This window comes from Diuraphis noxia, unplaced genomic scaffold, assembly GCF_037042655.1.
Source record: "Diuraphis noxia isolate RWA-SAM2 unplaced genomic scaffold, SU_Dnox_SAM2 contig0002, whole genome shotgun sequence".
In the NCBI taxonomy this organism is placed as follows: Eukaryota; Metazoa; Arthropoda; class Insecta; order Hemiptera; family Aphididae; genus Diuraphis; species Diuraphis noxia.
In genome coordinates, this window is record NW_028301712.1 from 37,573,003 (window position 1) to 37,588,568 (window position 15,566).

A 15,566-nucleotide genomic window follows, 5' to 3' on the forward strand; every position below is an offset into this window, starting at 1 on the left:
AAAAGTCTACTTCCTCTGTTCTTTGTTGATTTGGAACCAACTACTCACTGAAAGGATACTTACCATATCTCCTCTCTCGTATACATACCAAAATAAAAGTTGAAGAGTCCTACAAACCTAAAGTGATAATTCAATGCATTAATTACCAGGAGTATGGACACACTAAAGCAAACTGTGACCGTCACTCGCGCTGTGTCAGATGTTGATCACAACATCAATCTTTTTCATGTCCAAACTTGCGCTAAGATCCACCAAAATGCGCACTCTGTTTTGGAGATCACTCAACAAGCTATAAAAAATGCTTAGGATGCTGTGATGTGATCTAGATAATTTTGGATTACACAAAATAATGTTTACAGTAAACACCGTTTTGCTTTCATCCGGTAATTATAAACCGTAAATCACAGATGTTGTAATTTTTTTACCAGTTAAAAACCGCATATATATTTTACCATAGGCAAGCTCATTACATATCTTTAAATATTAATAATCATTCTTAAATTGTGGTTCCTAATGGCTTTGTTTGATGTTTGATGTCAATGATCTGACATAATTCTGTTTATTCTTGGATTACTATAATTTGTTAAGCTATAGTTATCATAGTTGTAGAACAGTAGAACATGGTATATTTATTTATTACTGAGTTTTATAATTTATTTTATAGAAGCAATAATCATATGTTGGTGACCCAAAATAATTAATTGGTGATCCCCAGGTTGAAAAACCTATATTTTGTGTCATGACGTGTACTCGTTATATTTATGGCATAAGTTATGTACGTGGACGTACCTACGTACTTGCTCATTGCTGTATATTATATAAATTATTGCACCATATAAGACCATAAGACGATATAATTCCTATCCTGAAATATTCAAATAGTTTACAATATATTTAATGTTTATTATCGATTAATTGGTTTATTTTATTTATCCAATTTATTTACTTCAAAATTATAATGCGTACATTTAATTTGATTTTATTTATTTAAAAAACTTCACGATTTGCTTAAAATAATAATCATGTTTGAATTTTTTTTTTAATACCCCTGTCTAATTTAAAATTTATTAAAAATTTTTTTAGACTGTACACATTAAAATCGAGTAAATATAGATGAATTACATATTAATATGATATAAAATACAAAATACAGCTGTTATTAAACTTGTATGAACAGATATTATTTGTGAACTCGATTTATCTTCATATTGTTCGTCCACAAATGTTGTAGTTTCTTGGGGGTCAGAAATTTCATATGTTACTCTAGTGCTTATCTCCGTTGTTGTAGACGTAGTACTCATCGTGGTTGTCGTTGTATTTGAATCATAATCGGATGTAGTTGTATTTGGTTCTATGGATGAATTACTCGTAGTTAAAGTGGGAGTTATAGTAGTTCCTTGTGTGGTGCTATTATAAGTCACTAGTGTGCTATCTGTTTTTGAACTGGTATACTCCGAAACCGTGGTAACTTCTGTAACGACCGATACTGTTTGGTTTTTAGTTATATCCGTTGTGGATGATTGAGTAGTAGTAGTAGTGGTAGTAGTAGTAGGTGATTCTGAATATGGTTCAATTTCTGTGACTTCTGTTCTTTCAGTTACAGCCGTTGGTGGATTCGGGCATAAAGTTTCAGATTCAGTAATAGGTTCAATATCTTCGGAGTACTCAATTTCATCAGTATATTCCGTTTCTTCAGTATATTCTGTTTCTTTGGTGTATTCCGTTTCTTCGGTATACGCTGTTTTTTCAGTAGATTCCGTTTCCTCAGTAGATTCCGTTTCTTCAGTATATTCAGTTTCTTTAGTTGTAGTCGTTGAAGGATTTGAACTTGTAGTATATTTCTCTGTAGTTGAAGATTGAGGAATTGAAGCTTCAGAACTAGGTTTATCCGAGGTTTCTTCAGTCTCTTTGGTATACACCGTCTCCTCAGTAGATTCTGTTTCTTCGGTAGATTCCGTTTCTTCGGTAGATTCCGTTTCTTCGGTATATTTTGTTTCTTCGGTATATGCTGTTTCTTCAGTAGATTCCGTTTCTTCGGTATATTCTGTTTCTTTAGTGTATTTTGTTTCTTCAGTATATGCTGTTTCTTCAGTAGATTCCGTTTCTTCGGTATATTCAGTTTCTTTAGTTTTTTCTGTTTCTACAGTTGTGGTTGTTGAAGGATTCGAACTTGTAGTATATTTCTCTGTAGTTGAAGATTGAGGAATAGATGCTTCAGAGCTAGGTTTATCCGAGGTTTCTTCAGTTTCTTCGGTATATTTTGTTTCTTTAGTATATACCGTTTCCTCAGTAGATTCCGTTTCCTCAGTAGATTCAGTTTCTTCGTTACGTTCAGTTTCTTCAGCATATTCAGTTTTTCCTTCTAAATTCATTGTAGAACATGGGTTAGAAGAAGTAGGACCGTCTGACTCTCTTGCCCAATAAGATGATTTTTCTGCATTAGCTTCTGGAGATGGATCAACAGATTTTGTTGACTCTGCTGAGTCTTCTAGTACCGTTGAATTTGAATCAGACAAAAAATTATCATTGAATACAATATTGTTTGCATATTTTTCAGGCGTTTTATTCAAATTCATTGGGTTGATTACACTTTGGATCCAATTGGTGTACTTAAAAATGTTATTAAATATCTTAGGTTCATTGAGTGAGTATATGCCATTTAGATGATTATTACAAACCAAAGGAGTTCCATTATGGGTTATCTAAAAAACAAGCATGTTAAAAATAATTTATATAAATGTGATACACCGAATAATTACGTTGTTAACTATAATAAATATTGTCCCATTTTACACAATTGTAATCAACATAATAATATATTTGTTAATATTGTGTAGTATAATAATAGTATTATTGTTATATAAAAAATAATTTAAATTTACATAAAATTAGGCTTCAAATTCAAATTATTAGAAAAATAAAGTTCAAATAATTAGTTAGGTATAATTTATTAGTTTAAATATGCTTAAGAGTTTTAACGACCTGATGATCAATTTAAATTTTGAATGTCTAAAAATTTAGATAATTTATCCACACATGATTTATTTTGTATTGTATAGCATGTAATAGAACAAATATATAATATTTTCTAAGTAGATAAATAATAATATGATAAATAAACAATAAAAGTTTATTTGATAAAATATCTTATTTTTTGTTTAATATCTACAATAACAATCAATAGTACATTTTTTAAAAAATATTTAGGGATTTTTAAATTTTCAAAACCACGTAGTCGCTTATGTCGATAGTTGTTCAAAATTATAAATGAAGTAAGTACGCTTTTGTTGAATTTCATGACATGTGAATTAATTATTAAATTCATAAATATAAAGAGTACATTTATTCTTTTTGATTACACAATGATTACTTACGTTCTGTAATGAGTCCCATATTTGTGAATGGCAAGTCGAATCTTCTAAGTACCATTCGCTCTTATCATATGTTTGTTTTGCAATATTAACCACGTTCCAATATATGAGTGATAATTCCTTGTTTGACTGTTTTTGAAAACTAATCACAACGCATTCCGTATTGTTAGAAGGTTGATCTTCATTGGCCAATTCGATGGGTGCTACCATACTAGAGGGAATAATGGATTTTTCCATCTGTTGCATAACGAAAAAAAATATGAGAGTGGGAAAAATATTTTAAGATAGTAGTAAATAATCTCAAAAATTTTACCTCAATTAATGCCACATCGTTGTATTTTGTTTCTATCACTTTTATCGGCTTCAAAAGAATTTCATGAGTTTTATTATTTCGCATCGCAATATCAATACCGTCCAACGAAATACCTGTAGTACTAGAAATAAAAATAAAAGTCCATTTAATAATTTATAACTATACTATAATAACATAAATTATATAACTAATTATTATAAAGTGAAGATTCAACAGACTAAATACCTACTTAATACAATGCGCAGAGGTTAATACCCAGTTCACATCGATCAATGTGCCTTGACATAATATTTCTCCGTTTGAATGCATTCTAAAAAACACCTAAGTTCCGGATACATGAAAATTCCACCACATTTAAACACATATGAGAAATACCATGATAAAATTTGGTACTTACTACGTAAGGGAATTGTTCGTTTTGCGCTTGTGAAGGTGGTGAACATTTTTTTTCATTTTGTAAAGGGTTTGAGCTCGATTCTTAAAAATAACAATTCATTTTTTAGAATTATTAGGGAGCTAAATTGTTTTATATTGAATTTGACATTTGTGTATGAATCGTGAGAAATGTCCAGTGATTAGTTCTGGTTTTGCAGGGAATAGGTCACATATTCCTTGTTGATTTAAAAAATATGAAATACCTATAAAATATTATTGTTAGGCTTATAATAAATAGTTATTTTCTATATAATATGTATCGAATTTATAATATTATATACATTTAATATAGGTTTAATATAAAAGGTTTTTTTTTTTTTTTGATTAGATAAAATAGGATATTTACAATAAGTAAATTTGATAAATAATAAATAACATAACGTGAGTGACGTGAGGAGGGAAGCCCACCAGTGTGTAACCTCTTACTTGGGGGAATATAAAAGGTTAAACTTATAATAATTATTTTAATAAAACATTTAAATTTAAAAAAAATACTAGGTTATATTCTATACAGTTTTTGTAAGTAACGTAACCGATTATTAAACATTTTAAGCTATTTCTAACCATAGATATGCACATTTTCTTGACACTGCATTTAATTTTAAATAGTTAATTGATTTAATTTTATTGAAAGAAAAATAATATTTATCTAAGGTATTGCAGACAATGGTAACAAAACGTAGGTTGATGTCTTTTTAATCGGTTCAAACGGTTAAAATCAGATCAAAAGTATACTACATACATAAAATAATAAAAATACATACCTAATTGGTTTAAAAAACATACTGTTTAAAAAATAATTTTAGTTAAATATTTAATTAGTCGTTGGCTAGTGAAAAAAAATAACGAAGTTGTCATGGCGGGATGTGTTCAAGTTCAATGTAACACAATATGATATTTTTTAAGTAGTTAATATTACACTCACTTACCTTTTAGTATAAAGAATCCAAATAAAACAATTTGAATATATTTGAACTTGTCCATGCTTAAACAAATTAAAAAAGTACTAAACATTATGAAATTCAAGTTTTAATTTACAGTAAAAGTGATTACTTAACACTAAGGTGTGCGAGTTGACACCTATTGGCAATCAATAGATTACAATTTTTCACATGTTTAGTACCTATCAATAAGATAATTTTATGAGCACTTCACTCTCTTAAATTATCATCATACGTGTAAAATTATGAGGACATGCATTGGAACATGTTATAACAATATAAATTATTTTATTTTGATCGAAGGTTGACTATGAGAAACAAGTAGGTACTTCAAATTATTTAAATTGTTCTGATGATCAACAATAAGTAAAAAATAATAATGATAAAAAAAGTGTACTAACCCACAGACTTAGTAGGTATAGGAATTATAGTACATATTATATTTTGGTCACATTTTAAGTTATTCTTAGTTTTAATATGTAAATATATTTGTCTAATTTTGATGTTTAAATTCTGAAGAAAAAAATGTTTCTTATGTATTATTATTATTTTTTTTAGTCACACCAAAAATCAAGATCGAATTTGTCGAAAACCAATTTTGAGTAAAAATCCCAGATTTTCCTAATCTTTTTGAAAACTTTTGGGAATTTCTTATTTTTAACCTCTTAAAGTACCAACTAGATTCACTTTCCTACAAGAAAAGATTTGCTGAAGAAAATTGAAGCATTTTTACTGTTCAAAAAGGTCATGAAAGACAAAACACATACACACACACAAAAAGAAACAAATTTAATAGAGCGTAAAAAAATGTTTCAAATAAATCACAATAATATTATTACGTGGCCGTATTGATTAAACACCTATACATGTTTATTGTTTACATATATATATGATATATAATATTTAATGATCGGTATCAGACAGATGAAGTAATATAATTATTAGTCATGACTCTTGCGTCTTGATTAATATATAAAGATTTTTTTTAATAGTCTCCACTCTTCACTAATATCATTCTATCTCAATTCGTGTGCATAAAAATAATAAATAATAATTATAGTTTTAAGTATTAACACGCCATTCTTTTTAAATATGTAATTTTTACTATGTTTTTTTTTTCATCATAGTGATATTACCTATAGATTTTTTTTAAATATAATAACTTATATTTTTAAGTTTATACTCGGGCGAAGAATGATTTTTTACAAAATGTTGACGTAACACTTAGCGATATTATATTTATTATATAAAGTTTTAAATATGGAATTAAAAATATAGATTATATAAGAAAAAAAATTTAAAAACCTTCCATTCTAAACCATTTATCTGAAATGATTTTTTTTTTCAAAATTACGAATTCAGAGCTCTTTCAAGGTGTTATTGAAAATAGGTAATCACCGATTCTCATAAAAATAAAAAAATAAAATTGTTTTATTGTACACATAGTAATTATATATAGTTACAAGTCCTTATTTATAATTTATAAACCTATTATAGACCACATACAATTAGGTAGTATACGTAGTTTATTTAAGTTACTCAAACTACTTACAAGCAAATAAGGCACATCTAGAATACACAAGTTTTCGAATAATCGAATTTCAAATGATTATAATTATATAATTTAATATAATATAATATTTACTGTACTATAAAATCTATATTTATATACACTTAATCGTTATGGAAGAATAATGCGATTTTGTTGTGTATCTGTTAAATACAATAATAATTTACATGTATAATTTTATAATGTATGTAATACGTAGTGTTTTTTTATCTAAATAAAAAAATAAATAATTAGCTTATATTAGTTTCCTTTGGACGAGTAATACTGAACGATTACAGTCCCAATTGAAATGTATACGCATGCCACACGAATATATAAATATATTATTTAATAATAATAGTTACTTTATAAATTAGGAATACAAAATGAATAAACCAAATCACTTATTTACATAAAAATTATTATTTTGCACTTATAAATATCGATTCTTAATTCTTATTATTTAATCTTGATTTTTTTTTTTAATAGATCGTCTCTGCCGACGTGCTTGTCATATAATTTCGACGACGGTGATTTGTACGAAACCATTATTGCCCATCGGTAATTATTTATCATTAGTTTTTCCCAACGTTGCAGGATGTTGCAAAAGATGGTGGTCTCACACATGAACACTGAACGGTGGCACTGTACACATAAATATCAGTGCATAGACCGAAAAATTATACACATGAATTATTTGTGGAGACATGAGCGATTTGAAACGAGGCGTGTCGGATTCATTCGAATTCAGTTTGATACTCGTACGTGTCAAACTGAAACCTCCTGTGTCAGTTGATGAAAGGCGGAAGTGGCGTAAACGGTGGCTCAACTTTAATCGCAGTCTCATCTTCCCCGTCTTCGTCTATTTGTTGCTGCTGCTGTTGCTGCTGCTGCTGCTGTTGATGCTGATGCTGCTGGTGATCTTGGACTTCATATCCCATGGTGCCGACGATGTCGCACTCGGCGTCCGGCTGCAAGAGTCCTGCCATATCCTGGCTCATCACGTACGAGTCGACCACGTGCTTGTTGAGTTGATGCCCGTGATAGTCGCGATCGGGCGGCGATTGGTCCAGTGGACCCATCATGTCCTGCCGAGCCAGGCACTGCATGCTGGCCGAGAACAGGCCCGGGCTGTCTTGTGGCTGGACGGCGTACGGCGTGCCGGCAAAGTTGTTATTGTTGTTGTTGCTACCGCTGCCGTGGAACGCGTTCTGCGCGAACGGCGACGACCCATTGCTGTTGAGCAGGTTCAGGTGTGCAAGGTCCCCGTAACCAGCGGCACCGTAGCCCCAGGGCTCCGAGCCGCTGAGCGTGACCGGCGAACAAGTACCCAATGACGGTGACACATTACCACCAAACGTCGTCAGCGTGGTGAACGACGTCGAGCTCACCGACGATCCCGGAGATCCGGACGGGAAAACTGTAACATAAATCATAATCGTAATATAATGATGAGACTACAGACGTCAAGGGTTGCTTGTCTTGTCAATAAGCACTTCCGAGAATACCATATACGGTTATGTTTGACTAAGGTGCAGGTTAAGAGGACGCCATACCTGCACGTGTTGCCTTCGTTGTATATAAAAACGTACAACATAATATCATTATTGGACATTTGCGTTTAGCCAGACCAACTTTGTGTATTAACTTAGTTGTTAGAGCGAATAGACTTGTTTTACAACTAAAATATTAGAAAATAATATGGGTTTGTACGTATGCACTAGTTGGATTGAAATATTGGATAGTAGGTATTTTAAGTTTTAATTGAGTTCAAGTTGCCAAAATATTTTTCATACTTCTATTACTTGTATACTTATTGCTTAAAAATAGAAATATCGTAAAAACTCAATTTACATACAAACATTTATACAGATAATGTTCTTAACTTTAAGATTATTAATAGATTAATTCACTTTAACAATGTTAAAGCTAATATTAACAAATTTTTTCGCTGAACACAAATTTGCAATGCTGTACGTTTGTGAGATGGAGACAACTTATGGTGGGTGCAGCACCTTCTGTTAAGAGAATATTGAATCTTAAGATGGCCAATCACTAATTAATATGTATTTATACCATAGCTCAGTGGCTTAAGAAATAATTTTGAAAAAGATATTCTGAGGTTAATGATATAATGAGTAACCTACTAGTACTTAGTACTTAGTAGATAAAATATAAATATGATTTTTGCAGAGCTATAGGTGTATTTTATAAGTAATAATCGTAATAAATTGATGAGAGTTGTAAACATTTTAATTATACATTATCACATAGCTTGTGTCTGATGTAAGCGCACACATTAAATTGTAAATTTGAAATTAGCCACAAGTATTTTGCTAACTAGATAGTTACCTAGATAGGTAACATATTATTTTTGACACTAAAATCTTACAAATATCAATTTATAAAATTAGTCAGTCTCCAGTCATCACATTATAATACATACAATAAGCAAAAACTAAAAAATATAAATAACACATTTTATTTTTAGGTTATTAATGTGAATATTTTTAGTTATTAGCTTTAACGTAATTTATATTTTCTGCTCACTGTAGTCTGTAATATAATATGGTATAATATAACACTGTTTATTGCACAGTGGAACCTAAGATTTATAAAATAGCTTAAGAGCATTATGTATTTTCTGATGATTTGAGTGACAAAAAGTGTATGTATGTTTATTAGCAACTGTATTATAGAATACACTTACCGGAATTGGTCAAGTAAACTGTTTTCCTGGGTGGCTCTCTTTTCCGCCACTTGGCTCTTCGGTTTTGGAACCATACTTGAACCCTAGACTCGCTAAGCTTAAGGTTCAAGGCTAATTCTTCTCTGGCAAACACGTCAGGGTACGGAGCTCTCTCGAATGCTCGTTCCAACTCTTCCAATTGATGAGACGTGAATGTCGTCCTGCACAAACGCATGGTAAACGATATACTTATAGTGATATTATTATCTAAAGCGTTATTGTACAATTTACGATTGATTCAAATGAAATTAATTAGAAATTGTACTCTGCTTGGCCATTTTAGATGGATAAAAATATTACAAAAAGGAAAGAAATATTATATTTTATATCAAAAGATTTTATGACTTATGAGTATATACTGACCTCGTCTTTTTCTTCTTTGTCCCGTTGTTGTCAGTGTTTTTTGATTTAGAACTAGATTTCTTTGGCACCGGTTGTTCAGGCGGTAGTCCTGCAAGTAAAAGTGTTTCTTTTATTAATTGATGATGAGGAAAAACGATACAACAATTACTGGAAAAGAAATATTTGTGTCTTATGGATCTATGGTATTTGTTCACAATAAATCAGGCTTTTAGAATTGAAAAATTGCTTCAACCATACGACGTTGAATAAATATTTCAATTTATTTTCTTTATTTATTTTTAGGAATAAGTTTACTTAGTAATTAAGAACAATCATTTTATTATTTTAACCTTAATAGTCTTTCTTTAACTATTTAAAATTTGTTTTTTTAATTATGTAATTTATCAGTAAGGTTTTGTCAAATAATTAGACTATTTTCCGTTCCAACAAGCTAGATTGATCTACCTTATGGAATTCAATATCTATTAATACAAGACAGACAACATATTTTATTATTTTTTATTTTCTACGTACGTTTCAAAACTGTCTTAAAAAAAAATTAACATTTCGTGATTTTGTGACCGACTTCACACACACCCATCACATGTTATATCATAGTTGCTCGCTATTCAAAATATAATTTACCTGTAGACTGTTGACCGGTGGTCGTCAACGGGTTAGCGTCCATTTCCAACTTGATGGCGTGTTTCTGCCCGTTGGCGTTGACGACGATGTCGGCCGGCTGTACCTGAACGGTGGACGTGACCGGCATCTGAAACAAATCCTGCGGATCGCCGATCTGTACCTGCCTGTCCTGCTGCTGCTGCTGCTGTTGCTGCTGCTGCATTTGGTCCGGCACACCGTGGTGGTGCCTATGCATGTCCATGTCCTGGAGCTGATGATGGTGGTGGTGGTGATGGTGCTGCATGTCCATGTGGTCAGGCACGGGCAGCGCATATCCCATCATATCGCCGGGCTGTTGGAACGCCAACAGCGGCTGATGCTGGTGGTGCGCGGCCGGTGACCCGGGCTTGGTCTGGTGGTGATATTCGTTGAACATCATCGACTCGTCGAACGCGCCCTCGTCCATGATGGTGTCGGGTGAAAACCCGTCGGCGGTTATCGTTATTGGGTCCGGCGCGTCCGTTGTATATAATTGCGGTTATCGCAGGTTCGCGTTCACACGCACATGCACGCGGCGCGACGATGAGATACGGATGGTGGCGGCGGCGGCGGCGGCGGTCGTCTGCTAGCGGTGGTGGAGGCGGAGGGACGGTTAATTTCTGTTGATTGTCTACAATTGAAACGGCGGCGACGACGACCACGGGCTGAATTACAGGACCTAATATTGTTATATTAAATAAACTTCGTTTAAGGGCAATTTAAAAAAAGCGAACCCGGTTTTAATAGCGGTCGGGCGCGCACGACTTGGAGCATTCGCGTAGTCGCTGCTCTTCCGACGCGGGTGAGTAGCTCGTTCGGTCTATATTCGCGGAGACGCGATCGGAAAACGAAAACGAACAAATGCGAGTCGCAGACGCGTTGCGCCTATAAATCATACGTTTATAATGTTATAATTATTATTATTATTATTATTTCGATGGTGATCAAACGGGTCCGCGCGGCGACGACTTATATATTTTTAAACGGCGATGGGATCGCGTGTGGCCGCTGCGCGGTGTACGTCGTGCTCGGACCGTGTGAAGTTCAAAGTAAAAACGTATCGTGGGCCCGATGTAAGTTTTCGCGTTCGACGGGACGTGCGTTACATATATTATGCGCGTGTACGTGGGCTGCGACCAATAGGGGCTTTTGGGAGTGGTGGCCCGTCGACCAATGCGATGCGCGTACACATAGCTAGGTATATATTACACAGCTCGCGGGGACCGTATAGTCGTCCCTTCGACTATATTATCACACGCACACGCATGCACACTTATACACACACACACACGCGAGACACACACACACAAACACGCACAATGTCGTATTATTATATTGTACCGACACGATATTAATATTATAATACATAGTGTCACAACGACGACAGACGGAAATGATCCCGTTCGGAAGATATTAACATAATATACACAACGACGCACCGAGTTAGGTACGCGATAACTCTGCGAAATAATAACAATAACAATATTACAATTAACGCTGTGTTTTAATACGGATGACGTATACCTACTGTTGTATATCGGTCTTCGTCCGTCTAATCCTAACTTATAGCAATTCTGATTATATATAGGTATAATATTGCTATACCTATAGCAACTATCGTTAAATTAATTTATGGGTAGGCATAGGTATATGCTTCTCATATTATAATCATTGTAACTTCCCCATTAGACACATATGAAATCATATTGAAAATATTTTCCCATTTAAATTTAGAAATTCGGGCGTTTCTATCTTTCAATTTATAATAAAAAGAGTAGTTCTTATTTCTTATTTGAGAAAAAAAATTCTTCACTATCCAGGTTACTTCACAACTGGTGTAAAAATCTAAGCAGTAGGCGTCTATATAAAATTAGGGTTTTCAAAGTTTTATGTACAGGTGTTAATAGAAGAGTATCTATATACTAAACAAAATATTTTAATTCAATCCTTAAGTGATTTTCGTAGTATACCATTCATAATAAACCTATATCTATAGTGATTCAAACTATTATCTGTAGGTTAACTTATTTGATTTTTAATATTTGTAAGTTTAAGTATAGATATTATATTATACATATGATACAAAACCATAATAATATGCATCACGAGTACTTAGACAGTAAACATGCACACTGACTGCATTAAGGGTTGTGAATAACAGGTCACCCACAATGGGTAGTGATGTTGGGCCTGAAGTATCGCAGTTCACGAATTGTGCGCCGAAGAAATTGCTGGTACACAAATTATGTCTAAACTATTAAGTACCATTCTTACAATGCCCAGTTAAAGTTAATTGACACTTTGACCGGAATTCTGCCGGTAAAAATCCTACTAACTGTGAACGGATACTTAACAGGACATATTATTTGGAACCGTCCTAAGTTGTACAGAAGTTGCGTGTTGATAAATTCAGTAGATATTTAGACGGTAGTGTAAAAACCTGCACGATGGTTAACCCGTTTGGAATTTCCGGAAAAAATACTTCCGCAGTGTGGCCGGGTCCTTACTGAATATAAGTCGATTCTACTGATTATTATTATCGAGTGGAAATAAGGCGTGGGTGGAGCTATAACTATTGTCATTCTACATAATATTATGTACCTATTTATATTGATTACATTGGCTATCCACTATATTAAGATAACGAACTCTATTATATTATAATATAATATGTTGGTAACTATATTCGGTTATTTGTGTAGTTATTTTAATTTTATATTTATATAAATTAGACAAATCTCTTTTTTTAACTTAAAAAAAGCATAGGGATACAATTCTTATAACATGGAAAATCAAGGAACGCGATTCGTGTAACCTGGAAACTGAGTGATACAACATACAAATCATGTAACCTAAAAAAGCTGGGGACGTAATTTAGTATTTGGGTCACGATTTATTTGCAGCCGGAACATAGAAACCCACCCATTGAAATCAATTTGTACCTAATTTTTGAGATTTTGAAGTTTTGATAGGAATACTTATTTTATATAAAATAATATTTTATGGCGCAAATGTATATTATAATAAATAGAGTAAAAATTGTATATTGTGTACTCGTATTGCTTGTAATGGGTTGTATTTTATTTTAAGTTTTATGTCAGGCACACAAAAAAATTAAGCATGCACACCCAAAATTTGATGTAGAAGGCCTGATTATTAACAATAATGGTTTTGGACTAAAAAGGATATTACTTATATAATTGTTTTTAGTAGACTCGAAAATATTATATTGATAACACTAATAACTAATACATTTTATTTTATAACAGCATCATATAAGGTATATGTTTTATAGTTAATATTTGATAAATATTAATTACATTGACTAACTTATTATACCGATTTTATTTATTGTAATATTATTATTATTTTTTTTTTTTGGAACAAAATGAAAGATTATTGGATTTCATTAAAAGGAAAAAATTTTTTTTCGTTTATTTCAACCTAATAGTCGTATTAGAATATTTATAATTAAATTATATAACTAGTCACCATACTTGGAATTGAAAGAATGAAAATAATTGTAAAAAAAAAATCAGTCATTTTAAAATCATAAATAATGATGAAAAATTTTAAATTTTAAATTTTATAGGATCATAGATATAATTTGGGAGTTATGGAGGGTTAAATAGGTTGAGCCGCATCAACATTTTTATTATTAGGAGATGTACAGTTCTAAAATTCTCTATTTCTATAGAAGGACATTTTATTATATTGTTAATTTTTATTACATTTTTTTGATACAATTATTTTGAAAATTTCTATAAGGGCATTTTAATTGGTGATTGATTTAGACAAATATATCATTTGAACAATTCAAACTCAAAAGTTCTTGATAAGATGAATTACGCAGGGTAAGAGTATCAAAGTGATAATAAAATCTTGAGAAATATGACGTAATAAGTAATAATTACGTGTTCAATTATATTTTATTATTATAATATATACAGAGTGTTTCTTTTAAAGGTATACTAAATACTTTTATTTCCTCGAAAATTTAATTTTACATAATTACAATTAAATTAAATCTATTATTTTATATCATCACTTAACAATAATATATTTAAAAAAGGTTTCTTCTGTTTTCTATCGTTATCATTTATTCGTAAGTTTACTTTTATTTTGAAAAACAAAATGCAATCTTCTTTTTATATTCTAATGCAGATTATTTTCTGCGTATTTCAGAAATAAGGTATCATAATTTTTTGTTTAATGATTGTGTCACATTTTTTGTCTTGTAAATTTATAGTTTGAAATTAGTTATGTAATATAAATGTTTTATTTTGTTTTCCTTCTATATATATATATTATTATACTCAATAATGACTCAATCTAATCAATTTCTTGTACTTATACTCGTATTACATTTTATCGTTTTTAAATCGAATTTTAAACAAATATATAATTAGTCTTAGGTATTTAAAGTTCTGATGAGCGAAGTAGAGGATCAATAATATTAGTGGAGTATCCCTTGTTCCACTGTAACTAACTGGTTGTGTGGTAGCAACTTATAAACTATACTCTCTCAAAATTGTATTTTATGTATTGAAATAATATACAAATATGCTATTATAGTTGTAGGTTCTGCTATGCACCTATGTATAATATTATTCACAGAAAAAATTATAATTGATTTAATAAATTAACAACGGTAATAATATACTGTATAATGTGTATGTGTGTGAGATATATACCAATAGAGACCTTTTTCGAGGAAACCCAATACTCCAATCGTCCATGTGCGGGTAGGGAGGAGATTAGAGAGACGATCAGATAAGTAAGAAATATATTATGACATCCGTATTACTTCCGGAAGTCAAAATCCCGACAAAACGACGGGGAGCAGCAACTGCAACGCTAACAAAAGTGTCTAACGTATATATGGTCTCGTTTCTCGCAAACTTACCTCAAAATCGGCGTGTTGATCAAATTTGTTTAAAGCGTCGAGCGTGAGCAATTTTTTTTTAAGAATTTCGTGTAGAACCACGGTGTTTTTTTCACCATGCAACGACCCTTCACACATACATACACAACGTTGCTCAGCCGTAACGACGTGTACCATATATTATACATATATACATCGCCGAATACATATTATAGAGACCTTTTAACACTGATGCGGAGGGTGATTAGCCTCGAAAATGCGGGACGATTATTACGGAAGCCCTTATTATTATTGTTATTATTTTTTTTCATCGTCATG

The 15,566-nt window shown here is 31.7% G+C and overlaps 2 protein-coding genes across 2 annotated transcripts; both read right to left on the minus strand.

Moving 5' to 3' along the window:
- Window positions 1-628: 628 nt before the first annotated feature.
- LOC107162889 (uncharacterized) lies at window positions 629-5,209 on the minus strand. The gene is made up of 6 exons (XM_015510030.2): window positions 5,049-5,209; window positions 4,082-4,161; window positions 3,914-4,005; window positions 3,685-3,805; window positions 3,375-3,608; window positions 629-2,702 (listed from the first exon to the last, which is right to left on the minus strand). The coding sequence occupies exons 1-6, from the start codon at window positions 5,131-5,133 to the stop codon at window positions 1,119-1,121; spliced, it is 2,196 nt and encodes a 731-aa protein (XP_015365516.2). The 5' UTR covers window positions 5,134-5,209; the 3' UTR covers window positions 629-1,118.
- A 1,264-nt stretch (window positions 5,210-6,473) lies between these two features.
- On the minus strand, window positions 6,474-11,419 carry LOC107162891 (uncharacterized). The gene is made up of 4 exons (XM_015510032.2): window positions 10,346-11,419; window positions 9,722-9,809; window positions 9,320-9,519; window positions 6,474-8,029 (listed from the first exon to the last, which is right to left on the minus strand). Exons 1-4 carry the CDS (start codon window positions 10,788-10,790, stop codon window positions 7,398-7,400), a joined length of 1,365 nt encoding a protein of 454 aa, XP_015365518.1. The 5' UTR covers window positions 10,791-11,419; the 3' UTR covers window positions 6,474-7,397.
- Window positions 11,420-15,566: the final 4,147 nt, after the last annotated feature.